This window comes from Simochromis diagramma, unplaced genomic scaffold (genome assembly GCF_900408965.1).
Source record: "Simochromis diagramma unplaced genomic scaffold, fSimDia1.1 OVJJ01000747.1, whole genome shotgun sequence".
In the NCBI taxonomy this organism is placed as follows: Eukaryota; Metazoa; Chordata; class Actinopteri; order Cichliformes; family Cichlidae; genus Simochromis; species Simochromis diagramma.
Genome location: NW_024386897.1, coordinates 115,319 through 139,180, shown reverse-complemented (window position 1 = coordinate 139,180; position 23,862 = coordinate 115,319). Strand labels below are relative to the sequence as shown.

General features: G+C 41.1%; 1 protein-coding gene across 1 annotated transcript; it reads left to right on the top strand.

Annotated features, from left to right (window-relative positions):
• The first annotated feature begins 9,441 nt into the window (after window positions 1–9,441).
• LOC120735046 lies at window positions 9,442–22,640 on the top strand. The gene is made up of 7 exons (XM_040034213.1): window positions 9,442–9,748; window positions 14,915–15,268; window positions 15,666–16,052; window positions 16,139–16,237; window positions 17,429–17,758; window positions 21,778–22,104; window positions 22,218–22,640. The coding sequence occupies exons 1-7, from the start codon at window positions 9,712–9,714 to the stop codon at window positions 22,622–22,624; spliced, it is 1,941 nt and encodes a 646-aa protein (XP_039890147.1). The 5' UTR covers window positions 9,442–9,711; the 3' UTR covers window positions 22,625–22,640.
• Window positions 22,641–23,862: the final 1,222 nt, after the last annotated feature.

Genomic DNA, 23,862 nt, shown 5'->3' with positions numbered 1-23,862 from the left:
TTCTGTTAAATGAGAGGAAACACAAAGATATGATTGCTTCGTCTCAGTCCAATCGATCTGTTTTCATGTGTACCTCAGTGTGATTGTTTATGTTTATCTTTGTATATTGTACAGAGTCGTGTGATCTGCCCCGGCATGACAAATGTAAATAATTTTATTATGAGGCAGGTGTAGTTATCTTATATTTATATTAATCTGTTCAGTGAACAGAATAAAAATGCCCTCTTTGATCTACTGTGGTTCTTCTTCTGTGGTGTTTCTGATGGAGCAGCTTCTCCTGATGTTTGAGGATGAGACCAGGGTTCCTACAGCTTCAGGTCAGAGAGACTGAAGCTCTCCAAGTGCTTTCTAATTGGAGATAAAGTATTTGAATTTCAGGAACAAGGCCATTCCTCCAATCAAGCATCTTCCAGTTCCTTTCTATATATAATCCCCCAGTTCTACAAGCGGTTCATTCTCATTTTCATGCCTGTCCTTTTTTCACTTCTTTAACTTTCTCCCTTACAATTAGTAATTGGGAATCTTCAGGGGCGAGGCCTTCCCCAATCTGCAGCTCACTTCATGTTTAAACCATTCACCTTCATGTATTAAAATAATATCAAACCTAAAATGAGGACGTGGGCCCACTGAGTGAAAGTTTTTATCTGGCCAGCTTCAGTAAGAAATACAGATTATTCAAACAAACGTTATTAACCCGATCAAAAAACAGGGAATGTACTTAATGACTTCATACAGACATTTCATGTAGACTGAGCTCAGTTTTTACATTTTTCTTTTAAACTCTCAGAGTATCAGAGCCCACCACAGCTAAAACAATCAGTCTCACACATCTAAACTCAAATTTACTGGAATAACAATTATAATCCACAAGCTAAACAGTTTGTAAATATAACGTATAAAGAAATAAATAAAGTCAAATTCCTCATCTACTGACATGCTTTTCTTATAATTCGGTAGGTTGTTCCAAAAGTTAGACTATAATTACATATTTTTCATCAATATTTAAAATCCTGACCTGTACCTGTTGGTTAGATCTGCTGTAAGTAATATAAGTTTTTCACGTTTAGTTTAAATGTGATACAGTCATTTAAAGAGTAAGGAAAGTTCAGGCACATAGAGCTAAAATAAAAATCATCATCGCTCTTTACATCCAACCTCAGTAGGTGGGGTTATCACCGTGGAGACAGACGGGCCATCTTTCTTGTCAAGTTTAACCCTCTCAAGGCAGGCGTTGCCGATTTGCAACAGTTAAAAACTAACAACCTGATTACCCCACATACATATTTTATGAGGATTTTTTACTCAGTAGTACCACTGCAGGACTTGGTTGTGCATTAGCAACAAAAAGTTTAATTTGAGCCTGAGAGGGTTAAAGTGACATCTGATGTTTTCAATGTCACTGTGAGTAGGAGAGCATAGAGCACAGTATCTTGTATGTTTTCCTGTGACTGACAGTACAGTCATGCAGTAGGGGAGACCGGGGATAGTTGTAACGTGGGTCAGTTGTAACACTTCCAATTTCTCCAATCAGGGCTAAGTTTCAAATGATGTGACTCATCCTGTGCATGCCCAACTCAGTTCTGCTATCACATGTGAAAAATCAGCACATTTTGTCAAACACAGACAATTTAACATGAAAAAAAGTAATTTGTATGCCAAAAAGTAAGTTTTTCTACTTTATTTCAATGTTTAATAGCATTATTTGCTTTTCAGTTAAACTCATCAAACTTAAATTATGTTATTTGTATGTCTATGGGGATATATTCTGTGTAGGTCTTTAGTGCTAATGTTTTAGCCGTTGGCTGTAATGTTAGCTAGTTCATGGCTATAGGAGTCTGGGTCAGTTGTAACAGCAACAGTCTGGGTTAGTTGTAACAATAATGCAGATGTTACAACTTACCACACTATTACTTTAACTTATATTAAACAAGTTGGGGCAACGACATCAGCAGAGAGAGGTTCACTGGTCGCTTCTGTATATGCGGTTAATGCCATTGGCAACACAATTCCTCCACTGTTTGTGTTCCCACACATACATTATGCAGACCACTGTGTCAGAGATGGACCAGTAAGAAGTACTGGTAGTGGAAATAAATCAGGATGGGTGCAAGAAACAGATTTCCTCATCTTTCTGAAGCACTTTGCAAACCACACCAAGGTAAGCCATGATAAAAAGTAATGGAATTGCGATGCTGGTGAACAACTACATTTTTTCAGCTTCATTGTTATGTTCAAAATTGGTGCAAGAGTTGTAGGTTATAATGCCCACTGAGCCAATGAGGCCAAACTCAAGGAAGACCAACCAAAATTAATGAAATATTCAGTTGCAGAAAATTCCATAATTTGTCTTTTTTGGGGGGTTGGAATATGTTCAAAAGCTAGATTTCTGCATTCTGTCACACACACACAGCTACATAAATGGATGTAAGTGCATTCATGTGTTGAATAAACAAAGATTACATGTTAATATTTTGTTAGTACCCTTATTTCATTGTGTAACATTTCACCCCAGGATAGGTTACAACTAACCCAGACTATGGGGTTAATTGTAACATTTCACTCTTTGTGTTTGAGGCCATACCATGCAATGGGTAATTGTGCTGCAGAGAAAATAGCTGCACTATTTAATAGCAGAGACATGTAAATACTTTGCATTACATTTTGAATCCACTACCTTAAAAGAGCTCCAATTTACAGACAGAAATGTCAAAAATGTTACAACTATCCCCGGTCTCCCCTATATATACCAGCAGTACTAAGATTAGAAACAATTACCAGATGTCTCCAGCAGGGGGAGCGTGCAGCTGTTAAACTACCACATAGTTTCCTCTCTTCAGTCGTTACATATGAGCTGAGAAACATTTGTGTCTGAGCAGCTTTCATAGTAAAATGTTCATGTTTATGATAACAAACATGTATCTGTGCTCACATGTTAGAACAAAGGTAAACACTCCCACAGATTTCTGTACTGTCCATGCTGAAGGACATATCCTGGTCAAGAATGAGCCCAAGAATCCTCACAGTGTTACTGGAGCCAGGTTGGATACCACATTTATTATATTTGCAGGGACAAGTACAAGAATTTACTCAATTTATCTGAATTTCGAAGAAGAAGATTAGAGGTCATCCAACTCTTTAAGTCTTTAATACAGTAATTTAACTAGTTTGCGTGTATTATCTGACTTCTGTTTTTTTCATTTTATTTTAACAGGGCAAAACCTATACAGGACATGACACACAACAAGAACAAGCTGAAACAGACGGGGCAAAAGACAGATAGTGAGTGGGGTGCAGGGATGTAAGTCAGGTCAAATGAGATGGGATCCTAGATGTATGTCATTTATTATTTAACGATTTAATTTTAAACAAAAATAAAACATCTAAATCAATATTTATGAATTTCAGAAAAGCAGAATTAAACTTTCAATAAAAACCTCATTTCATAAAACCATTTTTGCATTCTGCATTCAAAAATTGATTTTCAAAATTGTTTTTAAAAAAACAACAGAAAGAAATCAATAGATACAAAAATTAAGATTTATTACTGACATTTAGAATGGTGATTCCACTCATTTAAAACCCATTTCACCTCCTGTTAGCTCACAGGTTAGCTATGATATTAGATAATGGATTAGCTTTGGGATTAACTATTTGATTTGCTATCTATTTTTAAAATCCCTGTCACGGATGAATGCTGTGTGTGGACAGGAGAGAAAGGCCCAAATGTACTCCAGGATACAAAATATAAACTCAAAAACCTCAGCTTTATTCCTGACACAATCAAAGAGAAAACTAAACTGTGGAACACTAGAAACAATATGACGGTGTGACACGACACAGAGCAAAGAAAACACAGGGTTTAAATACACAGAAGAGTATTCAGGGAATGGGAGATAGGAGGGAAGCACAGCTAATGAGACAAGGGAAGCAAAACCAGACACACTGCACACAGGACAGGGACTATCAAAATAAAACCTGAAACAATTCACAAGGACAAGTACTTGAGGCTGAGAAACCGACTGAAGGAATGTTACACATGGTACACAAGGAAAATACAGTAACCCAAACTGGAAGCAAGAACACATATAACATTCAGAAAACCAAAACCATGAATGACCAATAAGCGAACACAAAACGCTGGGTCAGACGTAGGACCATGACAATCCCAAAGCAATCCAAATTAACCACATGCTGCTTTTGATGTGAGGAGCTCTGATTGGTTGGACAGACACAGGCTGGCTGCCACTGCTGTTTGTGCTCATAGCTGCGCCCAGCTAAGAAGAGTGTGATCTTGTACAAAGGCCGTTCAGCCTCAAGATTTACACTCTGACCAGCACGGATATGTGAAGACTGAAGCTAAAGCTGTCCACCACAACTGATGGAAGACTGATGGATGTATTACGCCCCAGCAGTACAAGCTATCTACCCTTTTTAGTAAGCTAATGTGCTCTTCAGTTTGAATAGAGTGATATCGATTGTTTAAATCCTGAATCGAGTTTTAAATATAAACCTATTTTGCCAGAAACACCAGAATCTTAGGTTAAAGCTGATGAAACAATTTCAACAACCACCGAACAGCAAAAACAACAACAGGATTAAAGAGCAGGTAAACAGAAAAATATCGCAAAACTCTTAGCTGTGTCTCTAATCAAACCTGTATAACTTGCTTCACATCAACAGCATCAGGTAATGTTCATGGTTTTCTTCTGTTTTATTTCTGCAGAATATTTTTTAGGTTATCGGCTGTAAAAAGTCAGTCCAGGACAATTTCCTTTATGTTTTTCTGTTTTATCCTCAGCTACTTTGACATAAAGACATCTGCTGTAATGTTTACACCTCTGATGAAGTCTCACAAGTGTCAGCTTTGTTTTTATACGCAGATATAAAAATATGGATATGTACAGATAAATGAGCAGAATTATTCTATTTCTGACTGAGTCGAGTCGTGGATTGAATTGAATTGGTACTTTGTGAATCAGAATGGAATCAGTTATAGAAATCAGTGACGATATCAGCCCTGATTAGAACCAGCACTGAGGCCTGTTACATTTATACAGTGTCAGAGCAAACTGCAACCTACAGCCTTTAAACTAGCGATTAAAATGCTGACAGTAAACACATCAGTCCAGATGTTACCACATTACTTTATGACACTTAGAGTTAAAAGAACGGAGACAGGCTGATTAAAATAACAGCTGTCTCAGTTCTCTCATTCCTTATATTATCTCCAGTCTTAGCAGAGGGCAGCGATCACTTAGATTTCTCAATCTAAACAATGAATGCATTTAAAGCATGAACTGCACACCTAGCCATCAAAAGTTTGGTAAAGCAGCATGAATACTGTAAAGTTTTATCTGAGACCATGAATCATGTTTGATGATATTACACTCTGACTGTTCTTCTCCTTCATTTTTCAATTAGGTTTAATCAAATGTGGCAACTTTGTCTTGTGCTGTAAGATGAACCCACTGTCTTCATGAGCACACCTTTTTAAAAACACATCCTGTTCAAAGGTGATTTGTACACGGTCAAACTAATAGGAGAAATAAAAATACAAACACATAACGAGTTTGGATGTTGGCAGATCTGTAATTGGTTATGAGAACAAACACTGATGAAAGGGGTCAGTTTCACTTCTATTGAAAGAACCTTCACTTTCCCTCAGCTTTGGTGAGCATTTAAGCATTAAACTACTCTCCTTAAAAAGTCGATTGAATTTAACGGTTTTCAAACATTTCATCACTCATCTGTGAGACTGAAGAAGTCACTTGGATGAAGGATAAAACAATTTTCCAAGGATCTTTTTTTATGTATACATTGTTTTTCAGTTATTGTTCATCTTGTTTTTCTTATTATCTCCTATTTCCAGTCTTAGCAGCACCTCTCAGAGTAAACCACTGTAACCTTTCTGCCATTCATCAGACAACAACATCATTGAGCCACGTGGTATTCTTAGGAGATTAAGACCAAAACTGACACAAAAATGAAGACACAAATTAATTGTCGAATTAAAATCTACAACATGTTTAGGAAGGCTTAAAAAAATAGTGATTGACTGCAACAAACCTTGATAACTTTTATTTATTAGTATTTGTTCTCAAGTTTAAAAATGATACACATGTAAAGCTATGTCAAAGGTTAGCTATGGTATAATTAGATGTGTATGTATACTCCATATATCTTCAGTATTATATGAATCATATGATGAAAAAACACTTACCTCACGTCTTTTCTTATCACAAAACCGATGAATCATCCACTGCCTTTTAGTGGCTGCCAGCCCCGTCCTTAGCATGTTTTATTTCCTGCCACTTCCCGCTGGTCTATCACATTATTGTCTCCCCAGAAACACTCCCCTTGAGATTTTCTTTTTTCCTATATTCATTGTGTTTTGTGTGTTTTTGCACAGTTTTTCTATTTGGTGGTGTTTTCCTAAGTTGCAGTCCATTTGGCCTCTCAGGGCCACCCTACTTCTGAAGAAAGAGTCATTTTAGTTTTTTGAGAGAAAAACTGAATTATAACTTTTACATAATTATTAAAACACCTGACCTTTAATCTTTTGGGTGTGATGCAGCAAGCTTTTCACACCTGGGTTGGGACATTTTATTTGATTCTTCTTTCCAAACATTCTCAAACATTTGTCAGGTTGGTTGGAGATTGTTGGTGGTCCTTTTCAGGTTTCTGCAGACATGTTCAAAATTTACTTTGTGCCATGCGTTGATGCTTTTCTCCAATGTAGAGGTAGAGCACTCCTCTCTGCACTCCACGTTTGTGTTCCAGAGGGATTCAATAGGTAGTGATAGGTAGGTAATTACAGTGGCTTGCAAAAGTATTCGGCCCCCTTGAACTTTTCCACATTTTGTCACATTACAGCCACAAACATGAATCATTTTTATTGGAATTCCAGGTGAAAGACCAACACAAAGTGGTGCACACGTGAGAAGTGGAATGAAAATCATACATGATTCCAAACATTTTTTACAAATAAATAACTGCAAAGTGGGGTGTGCGTAATTATTCAGCCCCCTTTGGTCTGAGTGCCGTCAGTTGCACATAGACGTTGCCTGATGAGTGCTAATGACTAAATAGAGTGCTCCTGTCTGTAATCTAATGTCAGTACAAATACAGCTGCTCTGTGACGGCCTCAGAGGTTGTCTAAGAGAATATTGGGAGCAACAACACCATGAAGTCCAAAGAACACACCAGACAGGTCAGGGATAAAGTTATTGAGAAATTTAAAGCAGGCTTAGGCTACAAAAAGATTTCCCAAGCCTTAAACATCCCGCGGAGCACTGTTCAAGAGATCATTCAGAAATGGAAGGAGTATGGCACAACTGTAAACCTACCAAGACAAGGCCGTCCACCTAAACTCACAGGCCGAACAAGGAGAGCGCTGATCAGAATGCAGCCAAGAGGCCCATGGTGACTCTGGACGAGCTGCAGAGATCTACAGCTCAGGTGGGGGAATCTGTCCATAGGACAACTATTAGTCGTGCACTGCACAAAGTTGGCCTTTATGGAAGAGTGGCAAGAAGAAAGCCATTATTAACAGAAAACCATAAGAAGTCCTGTTTGCAGTTTGCTACAAGCCATGTGGGGGACACAGCAAACATGTAGAAGAAGCTGCTCTGGTCAGATGAGACCAAAATGGAACTTTTTGGCCAAAATGCAAAACGCTATGTGTGGCGGAAAACTAACACTGCACATCACTCTGAACACACCATCCCCACTGTCAAATATGGTGGTGGCAGCATCATGCTCTGGGGGTGCTTCTCTTCAGCAGGGACAGGGAAGCTGGTCAGAGTTGATGGGAAGATGGATGGAGCCAAATACAGGGCAATCTTGGAAGAAAATCTCTTGGAGTCTGCAAAAGACTTGAGACTGGGGCGGAGGTTCACCTTCCAGCAGGACAACGACCCTAAACATAAAGCCAGGGCAACAATGGAACGGTTTAAAACAAAACATATCCATGTGTTAGAATGACCCAGTCAAAGTCCAGATCTAAATCCAATCGAGAATCTGTGGCAAGATCTGAAAACTGTTGTTCACAAACGCTGTCCGTCTGATCTGACTGAGCTGGAGCTGTTTTGCAAAGAAGAATGGGCAAAGATTTCAGTCTGTAGATGTGCAAAGCTGGTAGAGACAGACCCTAAAAGACTGGCAGCTGTAACTGCAGCAAAAGCTGATTCTACAAAGTATTGACTCAGGGGGCTGAATAATTACGCACACCGCACTTTGCAGTTATTTATTTGTAAAAAATGTTTGGAATCATGTATGATTTTCATTCCACTTCTCACGTGTGCACCACTTTGTGTTGGTCTTTCACCTGGAATTCCAATAAAAATGATTCATATTTGTGGCTGTAATGTGACAAAATGTGGGAAAGTTCAGGGCCGAATACTTTTGCAAGCCACTGTATTTGTGCACACTTCCATCCAGCCTTAATGTGCACAGCACAGTCCAGAAATGGCAAACTATTATTTGTTGTATCTTCCTTGGTAAAAGTTATGTTTCTATCCACCGAGTTGATGTGAGCAGTGAAGGATTCTACTTTTTGGGTTTGGATTTTGATACAGGTATCTCTGGAACACAATCTCGGGATAATCAGGACCCCACAGAGTGCGCTCATAGGTTGCTACTGCTACTGGAAGCAAAGAGTTTTTTTTTTTTTCGTAAATTCTATCATGGGGGACCGGCAAATGCGATAACAACTGCTTTTCCGCTCATCTTTCATCCAGCCATATTTCAAAAAATCCTTGGAGCACAACAAGTTATACTAGCCTGGGGCTAGATTAGAATATAGATTAATTTTTATCTGATTTGATAAATGATGGTTAAATTCATTCCCATGGATTATTGTGGTTACCAATGAATACAAAATGTAGTTAAGGTAATTACTTTTTATGACTCAGAGGTTTCTTAAAGTGTGCAGAGAAATCACTGATTACAATAAACATAAAGAAAAAGCTGTCAGGGTATTTCAGCCTTTCACATATTTTACTCTTAAGTTTCCATCCGTGTTTGTTTACATTTCAGATTTAGTGTGTACAGCCAGACATAATGGCAGACTGCCAAAACTGACTACTACTCATAGTTTTACACCTGTTGGTCCACTGTTAGCCACACCCACAACTTCCTAATCCCTGTAGCTTTGTCAGCGGATCACGTCTTGTCCTGTGTCTGTATGAGCTTCGTGCCTTCTTTAAGTGAAATTGTAAAGAGGGATTGAGACCGTGTGAGGGTTTGTGGAGTGCTGTAATGAATGCTGTAGTGCAAGAAGTTCTTTGTTTATGTTGTTTTTTTACTACAAATAATGAATAGAAGATGCAAACAAAAAGAGTGAGAGGGGCAGTGTTAAGGAAAATGTATATCACTAAAAGATTATACTGACTACTAAATACAATTTTCCATTGACAGGCAGGAAAAGTTGAAGGTGGGGCTTTGTGTGTGTTAGGCTGAGGCTGCAGCAGTCACCTCCAACCAGAGCACTTGGGTGCGAAAACTACGACGTCCTCCTCTTTCCTCAGAAGTGATCTGTGGCCGGCCGGACTTCATTCCACAGATGTGCTTTAACAAAGTGTGAAGCTGAACTCTGAGCTGTGACAGTGAAGCAGTGTGAGAGTGTCAGTAGATGATCAGCAGAGGAAAGTGAAGCTGCTGTGAGCTGATGTCCTGAAGGGCTTTTAAAGAGTCTCTGAGTTTGACAGGAACATGAAGATGTTTGTGGTGTTTGTGATCCTCCTGCACGGTAAGTACACCTTCCTCTCTCTGCTCTCATCATCAGCTTTTCTTTCATCTCTCTCTCTTTAATGTGTTGAAGTGCAGCAGGAGGAGATTTCCATCAAACACTGGATTCTGATTCACATCAAACTAACAATCCAAAGCTGCTAAATCTGAAGTTGTGTTACAATCACTTGCTCTGTGTGTGTGTGTTTTTTTGTTTTTTGGGGTTTTTTTTTGGCACTGTCCTATGAATGGATCAGATTCCTGGAAGGGTCCAAACTATTGGTTTGTTTAGCTTAAGTTTGTATTTTCACTACAACTGGTGGAAGTTTCATTAACTATATATTTCAGCTACAATTTCCATTTTGTATCATGTTTCTGTTTAGCTCTTTGTTCATTAATTTTAGTTCTTTCACATGTTTGGTTACAGTGTTGTACTGTGCAGTTCAACAGAATCTATTCTCTTTGATAGCACTGATTAAGCTGTTTTTACTTCAATGCCTTTTTTAACTCTTCACACATTAGCATTAACCAGCTTTGTGAGTCATTTCTAATCTGCCTATGTCTGTGTACAAATGTTTGAACATATGGCAGATAAACTGTATGCGTGTACGGTCCCTCATTTATCGAGGAAGTTAAGTTCCAAAAATAACCTGCGATAAGTGAAATCCGCAAAGTAGACAACTTTATTTTTTACAATTATTATAGATGTTTTAAGCCTGTAAAACCCCTCACTATATCCATTATGGACTTTTATCAAAGAGGCATGAACATTTTAGCACTTTTATCTCTTGTTTAAGCTTTCAAAGTTCAAACCTTTGTAGAAAACTGAGTAGAGTATTATAGAATGAAACCTAAGGCGCCCTTAGGTGCCTTTGGCGGTATAAAACGTTTCGCTGGACGCATTCTGTACTGTACAGGAGACACAGAACGAGATTGATTGACAATGGTCTACAGCCATTCACGACGCAGACACAATGCGCAAAAAATGCAAAATTGCACAAAAACAATCAGCAAAACAGCGAGGCCACAAAAGGTGAACCATGTTATAGCGAGGGACCACTGTATTAGAATCAATAAGGCACTGATAAGAATCATCTGGAGCAGACGTAGAATTAAAACTTTATTACAGTCTCTGTGCACATGGGCAGCTGGAGACCTGATGGTTCAAGTGTGGATCCTGTTATACTTCTAAAATTTGAGATGTAAATTCTCTGTGGACATCCGTGTGTTCACCATGTGATGAAGAGATTTATATGAGGTCTGAGTGGACCTGAGAGGCATGTATGTATACGCAGATATAGACATGCACAATCACACATGCGTACCAGCATATCTGTATGTGGTGATGTAATCCTTTAATTCAGAATCCATGATTACAAAAGAGAAGGAGAGGTTCTGATGGGATTCTTGAAAATGTAGAGAGTGAAAACGAAGGGAGCGAAAGAAGAAAAAGGCCTACAGAAGTCTTATGGGTAGCTAGAGGTGGTAAAGTAAATCGATTTTGGTTTGGTTTAGGTAGCCTAACCTGGTGACTACTCTCGATTTTTATCTTTAGTATTTTTCTTGAACCACTGAGCCCTGAGTTGTTCCGAGCCCTTATCGAAGGAGACCAGTCCAGAGCATGACTGCCATGAAAAAAAAAACAGCCCCCTGCCTGGACCCTGGGGAGGGGGCTTCTTTTTATGGCTTCCAACAAGATTAGAATGAATTTAGTGTTGTAAGCAGAGCTTATTGATGTGAGAACCTCTTGGGATTGACCACTCACACAGACTGAGATATCAAAATACTACTTGGAGCTAAAAAAAAACAAATATATATAAATAAATAAACAAAATAATAATAATAATAAATTTTCCTACCCGTCTCACTCTCTTTGTTTGCACCTTCTATTCATTATTTTAGTAGTATGTGTGTATACATATATATATATATGGTAGTTGGTTCCATCCAACTACCAACCACCTCAGTAGCACATGGAAACTCCAGTCAGGCATCATAGCGGCTAAGACGAACAGGTGCACAGGTTGGTCAGCCAACACTAGAGGCCAACTTCAAGCCCATAGCACAAGTCACCATCAAGTGCGGGATCTACCGAGAAGATGCTCTGTCCCCACTGCTATTCTGCAAAGGCCTGAACCCCCTCAATGCGATCATTGACATGACTGGCTGTAGAGTATGTTTAGTCTTCAGTTTGTTCAGCTATCTGTGTTTGTTTTACGTTTCAGATATAATGTGTGCAGTCAGACATCGTGGCAGACTGCCAAAGATGACTTCTTAGAAAAGGGGAGACCATTGTGTGTCTTCATAGTTTTACACCTGTTGGTCAACTTTCTGTCGGCCTCACCTAGAACCTTCAAATCCCTGTAGTTTTGTCAGCTGATCACGCCCTGTCCTGTGATTGGCTGAGCTTCAGGCCTTTTCTATGTAGGGATTAGTTTGTAAGAAAGAGTCAGTTTGTTTTACTGATGTTTGTAGTTGTACTGCGAGTGTTGGGAGGTTCAACTACATATTTCAGCTATACTTAATACCTCTGTAACCCTTTACACATTAGCTTTACCAACTGTATCAGCCATTTCTAACTGACATACGTCTGTGTCAAAAAGTTTAAACATATGCAGCATAAAGTGTTTTTGTGTATTAGAAACAATAAGGCTCTGATAAGCAGTTTTGGGCAAGTTATTTAAAAAAAACAATTAGTGAAGTTACTTCTTCAAAAAAGTAACTGAGCTAGTAACTGAGTAACAATATTATAAAAAACTAAGTAATAAATAAATATTAGGAAAAGTAACTATTGTGTTACTTTAAAATAATGTTTAATCCTATGGCGTATAGGGCATAATTGGCCGTTTTTGACTACTTTTGATTTTACCTCTACATTTCATCTTTTAAAACTTGAAAAACTTAAAAACTCTTACCTTGTTTGGTATCATTCTTATCAGCACAACCTTTATGGCTCAGACACGCAGCTCTCGCTCTCACTCAGCTGTACTGAGTTTCAGAAGCAGGGGCGATTCTAGGATCAGAGCTTTGGGGGTGCTGAGCACCCAGAGAGCTGCCCAGCCAGGCAAGTAGGGCTGCACGATTTTGCATAAAATGAGAATCACGATTTTTTGGCTTAGAAGTGAGATCACGATTCTCTCACGATTCTCTTTTCCAGTATAAATATTTATTGCGCTTATTAACTACACATCAACTTCATAACAGTTGAGACTGAACATAAAAACAATAAATAAACATAAAAACAACAAATGTCTCACGTTTTGTTGTTGCTGCAAAATGTTGTACTGCTTGAAATTCCGTCTCCACCGTTGCTCGACACTGCGTGTATAGAGCAGGTAGTGCAACAATAGAAAAATAGTTGCTGGACGGCACTGTGTAGCGTTTGTCTAGGGTGTTGATCATTTTCCTAAATCCCTCGTTTTGCACAGTGTTGATGGGAGCCATATCTGTGGTCAGGTGATAAGTGATAGCCTCCGTAATGTCTTTGTGCCTGCGGGAGTTCGACGGGTATAGGGAAGCGCTGTATAAGGTTCCCGTTATTGATGTTTGGGTGGTTGACCGGGACGGATTTCCTCCTGTCACTTTCTCGTCATCCCTGACGTGCTCTCCGTTGTTTTTTTCCTGCTAATTTTAGCATCACACGGCACAGCTTCTGTATCACGTGGTATAAGGCTCCGCCCATGTCATTTGTTGAGCAGGAAGAGTGAGCGCTTGTTTTCATGCAGATTACGTTCCGGATCAAAATGCGGTACAATCGTCGTCGTCCTTTTTTTCCTTTTTTTTAAAAATCGTTGTCATTTGGAAATGAGATCGCACATAAGTATGAATTGAGATTGCGATTTTCTAACGATTAATCGTGCAGCCCTACAGGCAAGATAAACTTTACATGTCACGATGAGACTTCTTCCCCATCTCTGTCAGTCCCTGCATCCTTAAATGTCTCCAGTTGTCCCGAGTTGTCTCTGAATGTCTCCTTGGTGCATTTAAACCCCTGTTCCTCCCTGTCCTCATCGTCTGTTGTCTTTGTCTCCGCTATCAGTTATCATAATTTTACCATCTCTGTGCAAGTCTGCACATTTCTTTATTAAATCATAAGATTCTTAAATTCATCAAGTCTCTCTGTGCCTGGGTCCTCGTCACAAAACATGACATCACTGTTTTGTACATTTTAACACAATTTAATCCCACATTTGTGAAAGAAAAACAAAACACTTCTTTAAAAATGGGCTAAAATCGCCCTTGTTCAGAAGCAATACAACCAGAACAATATTCGTATGCATGCACTCAGTCTCAGGACAACTGTTTCTAAACTAAGTCACCCTTATACGCTGCATTAGCTGATGAGAATAGCCTCTATAGTTTTTAGATACAGACCACACTGAAATGAAAGATAAAAATATTTCTATTAAAAAATTGGCAAATGTTACTTGTTGCCTCTATAACACGCTATTGATTGTTGTAGTGAAGGACAGTCATGTTGGTTTGAGCTGTTCTGATAGGAGTGTGACTGCTCATCTGTCTCGTCCCACAAGCTGCACATCACATTTCTGGGTTGTTGAAAGGAACCCAAGAAAACTGAAGCTGTTTTGTGTAGTCAGGCAGAACGGTGGTGTGTTGATTAGCTCTGTTGACTCACAGTAAGAAGGTCCTGAGTTCAATTCCACTATCAGGCCTGGGCCTTTCTGTATGGAGTTTACATGTTCTTCCTATGGTTGTGTGGGTTCTCATCAGGTACTCTGGCTTCCCACTGTCCAAAGACATGCAGTTAGTGGGGTTAAGTTAATTGGCAATTCTAAATTGCCGTAGGTGTGGTTTATGCCCGACAATATTTTCACAGACCGGCCTTAAATGTGTCGCGGATAAATACAACAAAATAAAACTAGTACCGGTAAGAAGATTTATTCATAACACACGTGAAAAGACCCAGGAAAACCGAGTTAACGATCAAAACGATAACAAAATAACGCTGAAAATCGATAAAAACCCTGAAAACCATACATCGGTACCAAACGACTCACGGACCGGTACCGGTCCGAGGCCCAGGGGTTGGGGACCGCTGCCCTATAGTAGCTGGAATAGGCTCTGGACAAGGATCAGAGAATGCATGAAGTTAAACTTGGTTATTTTTTAACTCTGGGTCAAACCTACAACAGGAACTTGATTTGTGTTTGTGTTTCTGTCCTTCCAGTTTCCCAGCATGCTCTGGCTGTGGTGGTGGTGGAGGTGAATGAGGGGGAAAGGTCTGTCCTGCTATCATGTCTGTACTCAGATTCTATACTTGAGGACAATTCAACAGTGATGTGGACTCGCAGTGACCTCGATCCCATATCTGTACACCAACGACGAGAAGAACGAGACGATCTTGGAGGACAAAACCAGCGTTACAGCAGGCGCACATCAATGAATCGTTACGCTTTCATCATTAAAGACTTCAGCCTCACTCTGAGGAAACCCACAAAGACTGACAGCGGCAACTACACCTGCTCCATCAGTGCTGGAGGAAAAGAACGAAGACTCAGAGACATCCAGCTGCAGGTCAAAGGTCAGTAACAAACCCAACACCTGCTGTAATTACAGGTCATAAGTCAGTACTGCAGGGAAAGGTTAAAGATTAAACGAACACAAAGTATTTCTCAAACGATTCTGAAGGTCTTGATGAAACAAGCACAAATGTTTGTGGAAACAGCAAAACATGAGAAACAAAGCAGATAAAATGGGTTCTTAGTTCTATAACTTCTGAAAGACATGAGCTCTGTTTCATGTAGGTTCTACTGCTTGTGTGCAGATGTGTTTGTGTTTAGCTCAGATAGGTTCAGCACACTCACGTCTGTACATATATCACACATGCATTAAAATTTTATGCATGACCCAACACAAAACTTTTAGCGGTATTTTTCTGCCGCTTCTACAGTTTATGTTTTGGTTTCTTGTCCTCTCAGACCTGCAGGTGGAGGTGAAGGTGAGGGAAGGAACAGAGTCTGTCATCCTGCCGTGCAAAACAAAAGCCGACCTGCCTGAGGACACCACAGTAGAGTGGACTCGCTCTGACCTCGGACTCATCACAGTCCATGAGTATTCTAACAGAAATGATGAGCTCATGACTCAGGATGAAGTTTACAGAGACCGAACGAAGATGAATGAAGACCTGCTGAGAACTGGAATCAATCAGAATCAGAATCAGAATACTTTATTAATCCCTGGGGGAAATTATTCAGACCTCAGTCTGACCCTGAAACACCCCAAAGTGAAAGACACGGGACGATACATCTGCACCATCTACAGGGACAAAGACATCCTGAGACAAAAAGTCATGCTGCAGGTCAAAAGTCAGTGCTGGAGATAAAGGTCAAAGGTCAATATTGTAGACACAGGTCAGAGATTAGAAGTCATTTTGTTTTATGTTTCCCCACAGAACCATTTCCATCCTGGGTCAAAGATCTTCTGGTTCTCCTGTTTGTCTTTGTTATTTTTGGAGGTCTTTTATATTATTTGCGTCACTATTACATGTCAGGTAAGTGTCTTTCCTACTACACTACCCATAATACCAGTGGTTAACCCTTTAAGACCTACCATAGAACCAAGTCCGCCATAGTGATGTTTATATTTTTACATGCTGTAGTGCCATTTTTGGGAGCATTTCAAGTTGCTATACATCAATACAACCATTATAGCCCAAATTTTAATAATATGTATGCATTCAGTCTATAATAACTACATAAATTCTAAAAGAAACAAAAAAAATTAAAATCTTTTTTTCTTACATATATTTCTAGTTAGAGGAATTTCAGAGGTTTATCCCTCAAAACTGTAAATACAAAAAAGTAGCACAAAATAGTTTCCAACAACAGGAAATTTATTTTGAGTGTATTCATAGTTTTATTTTTGAGATACACCAATTTTTATATACTGCTGGAAAAACGAAAATAAATATTATAGCCTAATGCAATTTTAGGAAAACAACAGCATGTGCATCAAAATAAGCATCCCAGAAACTATTCATAAAAGCATAAAGTAAAACATGACCTTCAAAAACACCAGTGTAGGCTTATAAGACAGCGAAGGTAAAAAAAACCAACTACATTTTCTGCAAAAATGACGTCACTTCCAGTTTCGGGCAGGTAATAGCAGACATGCAATAGTTCACGCTGACGTCTATTCCAACGTAGCAAGTGTTACGAACAGCTGATCAGATCGGTAAAGCGTGTTTCTGGAATATGTTTTTGTTGCTGCAAGCGCTTTTTATGCTGTTTCTGCAAAGCTATATGTGGAAGGAAACTGTGACCTAGGACAAGCTGATGGCATAAGATGTAAGTACAATTCCTCTGGTTTCATGTTCAAAAAAAATTATTGTGCTAGCCTTACGTGGTTCTGGTTCTACAGGGATTTAAAAATAGTTACGCAAAACGGAGCGTGCCCGCTCCGACTGGGTTTGAAGGGTCAACAGGTGTCCTCTGGTGGCCTCTTGACTGTGTTCAGAGCAGACACATGAGATCTTCATGGTTTCTGTGCTGATGTGTGTGAGACATGGCTCACTGTGGAGGCTCACTCTGTCTGTTCTTCTGTTCTTCATCTAAGATGTCTGCAGCACTTTACAGGACGCTGCAGACTAGTTACCAAAGAACGAGGGGAAGGGGACAGGGAGGTCATGTGACCATCACAGCTGCTGCTGATGTCATCGTGTTGTGCTTTGTTGTCCTCTCAGATTACCAAGTGGAGGTGGATTCAGGGGTGGAGTCTGTCAAGCTGCCCTGCAAAACTATATTTAAATTCCTAAAACACACTAAAGTGGAGTGGAGGGACAGAAACAACAGGAAGGTCCACGTGTATCAGAACGGCTCTGACCAGCCTGAAAAACAGCACCGGTTTTACAGAAACCGAACAGAGATGAAAAGGACATCTCTGCTGAAACCTGGAGACCTCAGTCTGACCCTGGCATATCCCACGGATGACGACAACTTCACCTACACCTGTACCATCTACAGCAGGAAAGGAAACATACTGACAAGGAAAAATGTGCAGCTCCATGTCAGAGGTCAGTGCTCCTTATACAGGTGAGAGGTCAGAACATAGTTTTTACTTTGTTTCTCCCTGAATCCCACACAGTGCTCACGTCTGTGGCGTGAATCGTGACAACCCCAACTCCAAATTTGTACAGTGGCTTCGCTCCCATGACAAACACCTATTCCCAATACAAGTGAGAAAACACATCATTTAAACCGGCAAGCAACACACACAAAGTACTCACTAACAAACCCATCATGAACTCAACGATCCACCACCAACTGAAGCTTAGCCAGTAGAGCTGGCTACATTTGATGAGCAACAGGTGTGTCTGGCTTCTCCTTGTCCTAATGACGCTTGAAAACCAGCCTTCGTGATACACACACACACATACACACACACATCGAGACATAAACAGGGAAACAAGGGACCTTGAGAAGCCGAGAAAAAACCTACAACAGCAGAGTATGCCTACACAGACACACAGGCAGGGCGCATCATGAGGACCGCCAGCCCAGGATAAACTCCAAACCCAGAAATATCAACAAGTCCAAAACACAAGAGCCCTGGATCATCAGACCCAGACCCATGACAGTGCTGCCATCAAAATGCCTCTCTTTGGTTTGACGCTGTCTCCAACATGAATGGAAGCAGATGGTCTTTATATTAATGGAATCAATGACACACCAGATCACCTAAAAATGAATAATAAATCTGCTGGAACTGTCATACCCCAAAAAGTTGATTCTGTTCATCTGGACGTAACATTTTCAGTGGGAGAAACGTTTCGTCACTCATCCAAGTGACTTCTTCAATCTCAGCTGACTGCAGGTTTCCCCAATCTTATAAACGGTACATTTGCACGGAAACTAGAACCACTGAATGAACAATGGGCTGGGAGGTTGATCCTTGATCATTAGTATGCAAATTCTCATGACCATTGATCAACAACCACTGGTCAAAGACCACTGATCAATGGCCATGAGTACCATTCACAGACAGCTGGGGAATGGGTACAATCACAGCATTGTAAGATGGCGAAAGAAGTACCGTTAGGCCGCCTCCTCGATTCGGAGATGGTCTTTCCCTTTTTACATAAATGGCCTCCTTGACTCTGCGCTCAAACCAGCGTTCCTCCCTGTCCAGGATGTGTACATCCCCATCATTGAAAGAGTGTCCACTGGCCTGTAGGTGTAAATAGATTGTAGAGTCCTGGCCTGACGAGGTGGCTCTTCTGTGTTGTGCCATCCGCTTCGCCAGAGGTTGTTTGGTTTCCCCGCTGTATAAATCCTGGCAATCCTCTTGGCACTTAACAGCGTACACTATGTTAGTCTGTCTGTGTCGGGGTACCCGATCCTTGGGGTGGACCAATTTCTGGCATGTTTTGGGGTTTAAAAGCCACAGAGACCCGGTGTTTAGATGCGTCTCAACTGTTCCAATTCTCCTGACACATACGGGATCACTACAGGTTTTCGTTTAGGCAGCGGTTGTCCTCCATTCCTGGATCGGCTGGAGCTTTCTTTAGTGCTGTTCTTCTGCCTCCCTGGCCGCTGTGTCAGTGGGGATGGTGTGTGCTCTGTGTTGTAGCGTCCTGATGACACTCAGTTTGTGCTCCAGTGGATGATGAGAGTCAAACCTTAAATACTGATACGTATGTGTAGGTTTACGGTACACATCAGCTTATAGATGTCCCCCATTACTGATGGAAATCTCACAGTCTAAGAAGGCTAACCTGCCACTTTTCATACCCTCCCTGGTGAATTTGATGTGTCGGTCCACCGAGTTAATGTGATCCGTGAAATGTAGTACGTCCTGAGATTTGATTTTCAACCAGGTGTCATCCACATACCTGAACCAATGGCTTGGTGGTGTCCCAGGGTAGGAGAGCAAAGCCCTCTTTTCCACTTCTTCCATGTACAAATTGGCAACAATGGGTGAAACTGGGGAACCCATGGCACACACATGTTTCTGCCTGTAGAACTTACCCTTGTATGTGAAGTAGGTGGAATGAAGACACAGCTCCAAAAGCAAACACACTTGGTCGATTCTGATAGTGGTCCTGTTGCTGAGGTTGGTGTCATCCTGTAATCTCTTACGGACTACCTCCAACGCTTCCGTGACTGGGATGCAAGTGAAGAGAGATGTAACATCGTACAACACCATGGTTTGATCTGCCTCCATAATGACATCTCTCACCTTCTCAACAAAATTCAATGTGTTCTGGATGTGGTGTTCAGAGCTGCCTACTAGCGGGTTGAGGATCAAAACTTTGAGAAGTTATAGGTGACTGAGTTGATCGTACAGACAATCGGTCTTTATGGTGACCTTGTTTATCTATCTTTGGTAAACAGTTCCCCCGGAGAAGCTAGAGGAGGTGGCTGGGGAGGGAGGTCTGGGCTTCTCTGCTTAGGCTGCTGCCCCCGTGACCCGGCCCCGGATAAGCGGGAGAAGATGGATGGATGGGAAACCATACAGGCTTGGTGTAGATTCCCCTGGGTATAGCCTGTGGTATGAGGTCCGGTCAATAGCCTTGTCTTGTTCTAACTGCTTCAGACAGTCCATCACCCTTTTCCTGTAGCCACTTCCTGGGTCTCGTTTCAGGGGCTCATAAGTATTTTCGTCACTGAGTAGTGACAAAATTTTCTCATGATAGTCTTTCTGGTTTAGCAAAACTGTGCACCTACCCTTGTCTACCAGAAGGATGATAATGTTGTGATTACTAAGTGATGTTGGATGCTGTGGGCTTTGCATTGCTGAGACAGGCTGAAACTTTCGTCCGTAGTTGCTCTGCTTCCACATCTTAGAGGTGGGCGGATCGATCCAAATATCGATAGTATCGATCCCAAGTCGGGATCGGTATCGGATCAATACTAGCCTGGTTAGACCGATTCTTTACTTTGAGTTCTGCTTGTTTGCTATGCTGTGCTTTCGGCCAAAACGAAATAGGAAGGTCGCTGGACCCGCTTCTCTGATACGACACATGACTTAGACACTTTGGGGGTTATTAAGTTGTTCAGAATCAGAATCAGAATCAGAATCGTGTTTATTGGCCAAGTATATGTGGAGACACATACAGGGAATTTGGTTCCGGTAGATGGTGGCTCTCAAGCACAGCAATGTAAATCACACGCACGTACACGTGTCTATATACACACATTACACATACATACACATACATACACAAAGCTGTGTAAACCAACTATAAATAACTAATCTAAACTTATATATATAAAATACAGAAATGAATGAGGTGGAATGAATACTACAGATTGTACATAAGGTGCAGTTGCAGTCTGGCAGTGGGAGCAGTGTGACAGGTCAACTGTTAAGAAGGGAGATGGCGAGGGGAAAGAAACTGTTCCTGTGTCGGGTGGTCCTGGTCTGCAGGCTTCTGTACCGTCTGCCAGAGGGCAGCAGATCAAAAAGTCTGTGTGCAGGGTGTGAGGGCTCTGTGATGATTTTCTCTGCCCGTTTCCTGGTTCTTGAGAGGTACAGATCCTGGATGGAGGGCAGGGGGGTGCCGATGATCCTTTCTGCTGCCCATACAGTCCGCTGCAGTCTGCTGTCCTGTTTAGTGGCTGCTCCATACCAGACTGTGATGGAGGAGCACAGGACAGACTCAATGACCGCAGTGTAGAATTGGATCAGCAGCTCCTGTGGAAGACTGTACTTCCTCAGTTGTCTCAGGAAGTACATCCTGTGCTGGGTCTTTTTGAGGATGGAGTTGATGTTGGTCTCCCACTTCAGGTCCTGGGAGATGGTTGTACCCAGGAACTTGAAGGTCTTCACAGTTGACACAGGGCTGTCTGATGATGGCAAATAAATCTATGACTCTGAAATAAAACAGCAGAGTTCTTTAGGAGAGAGCTCTGCTGCTGATTGGATAGAAGCCAAATAAGACACAGTTTCTGTTCAGAGGAGCAATGGGACATGTTTCAAACTGGAACCAGTCAAACTTGATTTCATTGCAAAGATATAATTTTACCTAACCAAAGAATTCTCAGAGCTGCTTTTGCTGCACAGCTCATGTTGTGTTGTTACTCCTCTCAGTCCCCCAGGTGGAGGTGGATTCAGGGGAGGCATCTGTCCTGCTGCCCTGCAAAACTACTATAAACCTGCCTAAAGATGCTAAAGTGAAGTGGATGACCAGATTCAACAGGAAGGTCCACGTGTATGAGAACGGATCTGACCAGCTTGAAGATCAGGACAACCATTACAGAGACCGAACACAGATGAATAAAGACCTGCTGAAAACTAGAGACCTCAGTCTGACCCTGAAAGACCCCACAGACTGGGACACAGACATCTACACCTGCACCGTCTGCAACAGGGAGGGGAAAAAAATCCTGATGAAACAAGTGGAGCTGAAAGTCAGAGGTCAGTGCTGCTGCTGGGTGTGAGCTGCAGAAGAAGAAGAGATGATGAGATCTTCATGAACACAAATCTTATTTTGTGCTTTAGACTGTTTATGAAATTTGTTGTCCTCTCAGTCTGTCAGGTGGAGGTGGAGGAGGGGGCGGAGTCTGTAGAGCTACCTTTCAAAACCACAAAAGACCTGCCTGCAGATGCTAAGGTGGTGTGGTGGAACAATGATGACAGGAAGGTCCACGTGTATAAGAACGGCTCTGATCAGCCTGGAGAACAGCACCAGGTTTACAGAGACCGAACGAAGATGAAGAGAAGATCTCTGCTGAAGCCTGGAGACCTCAGTCTGACCCTGAAACAGCCCACAGAGAGAGACAGTGGGAGGTACAGCTGTAGAGTCTACGGGGAGATCAAGAGATACAAAAGAGTGCTGCTCAGAGTCAAAGGTTTGTGTGTGTGTGTGTGTGTGTGTGTGTGTGTGTGTGTGTGTGTGTGTGTGTGTGTGTGTGTGTGTGTGTGTGTGTGTCTCTGACTGTCTTGTGTCTCCTCTGCAGGGAGAGTTCAGGTCCAGGATCAAACAGGGGACATCAGGAACAGAAGCAGCTCCATTGATCCGACTCCTCTGATGGCTGATCAATCAGTTTGATCTGTGTGTTCTTTGATTATTGATCAGTGATGTCAGAGTGGAGTCAGTGTGTTGATCCTCTGAACTGTGACAGAGGTCTCACTCTGGAGGAAACTCTCAGCACTTTCCAGCAGCTCCTCCATCATGGAGGACGTTCCCTCACTGTAACAGGTGGAGGAGAGAGGAGAGGAAGCACAGGTGGATCCTCTGAGGAAGACATTATTGTTATTACATGAGCGGAAACACAAACATACCATCATAGTAAAAATCCATCTCCATGTGTACGATCTTTGAGGCTCAAATCAGTCCAGTCAGATCCCGTTTTATCTAGGATGTCCCGTAAAATGAGCAACATAGGTTTCTGCAGTATTCTACCTTAAATGTCCCGTATAATTACCGTTACCTGGAATGTCATTTTCTGACTAACAGCTGGCACTCTAGCAAATACCAAAACTGATTTGACTGCAGTTACATCAGAGGAGTACTTGTGTGTAGTCACATCTGTCAGTGATGCCCGTCGCACACATCAGGTGTGAGGAGTAATACACGATTCTTAAAAATAAGGTGTTGTTTGGTCTGCGTAACATAATATACTGGGTAACTGAGACCTGTACTTACAATATTTTCTTTGACTATTTTTCTTTTTTGCTTATTTTTCAAGGTAATGCGCATGTGATTTCTGTCATCATTTACTGTATTTTCTTTATTGATTTAGATGAGCTATTGATTGAACTGAATACCAACATTTTACTGCATTTTGACTTTAAGAATATAATCATACAGTTCATATTTACACTGTGCCCAGCTGGCTGTGCATTGTGCTTGTGCCACACCAGTGTCCCTTATTTGATAGTTACAAAGTTGGTGACCCTACCTCTAACAGTGTGATTGTTTATATAAGACCTGCCCCGGCACTATAAATGCAAGCAATTTAATTATAATTATAATCAGGGAGGTGTACTTATCTTATTTTTATAATAATGCCCATTAATGTCCCTGTTCAGTCAAGAGAATAAAAATACCCTCTCTGATCCACTGTGGTTTTTCTTCTGTGGTGTTTCTGATGGAGCAGCAGCTCCTGACGTTTGAGGATGAGACCAGAGTTCCTACAGCTTCAGGAAAGTTGGATTTAAAACTTTAACATC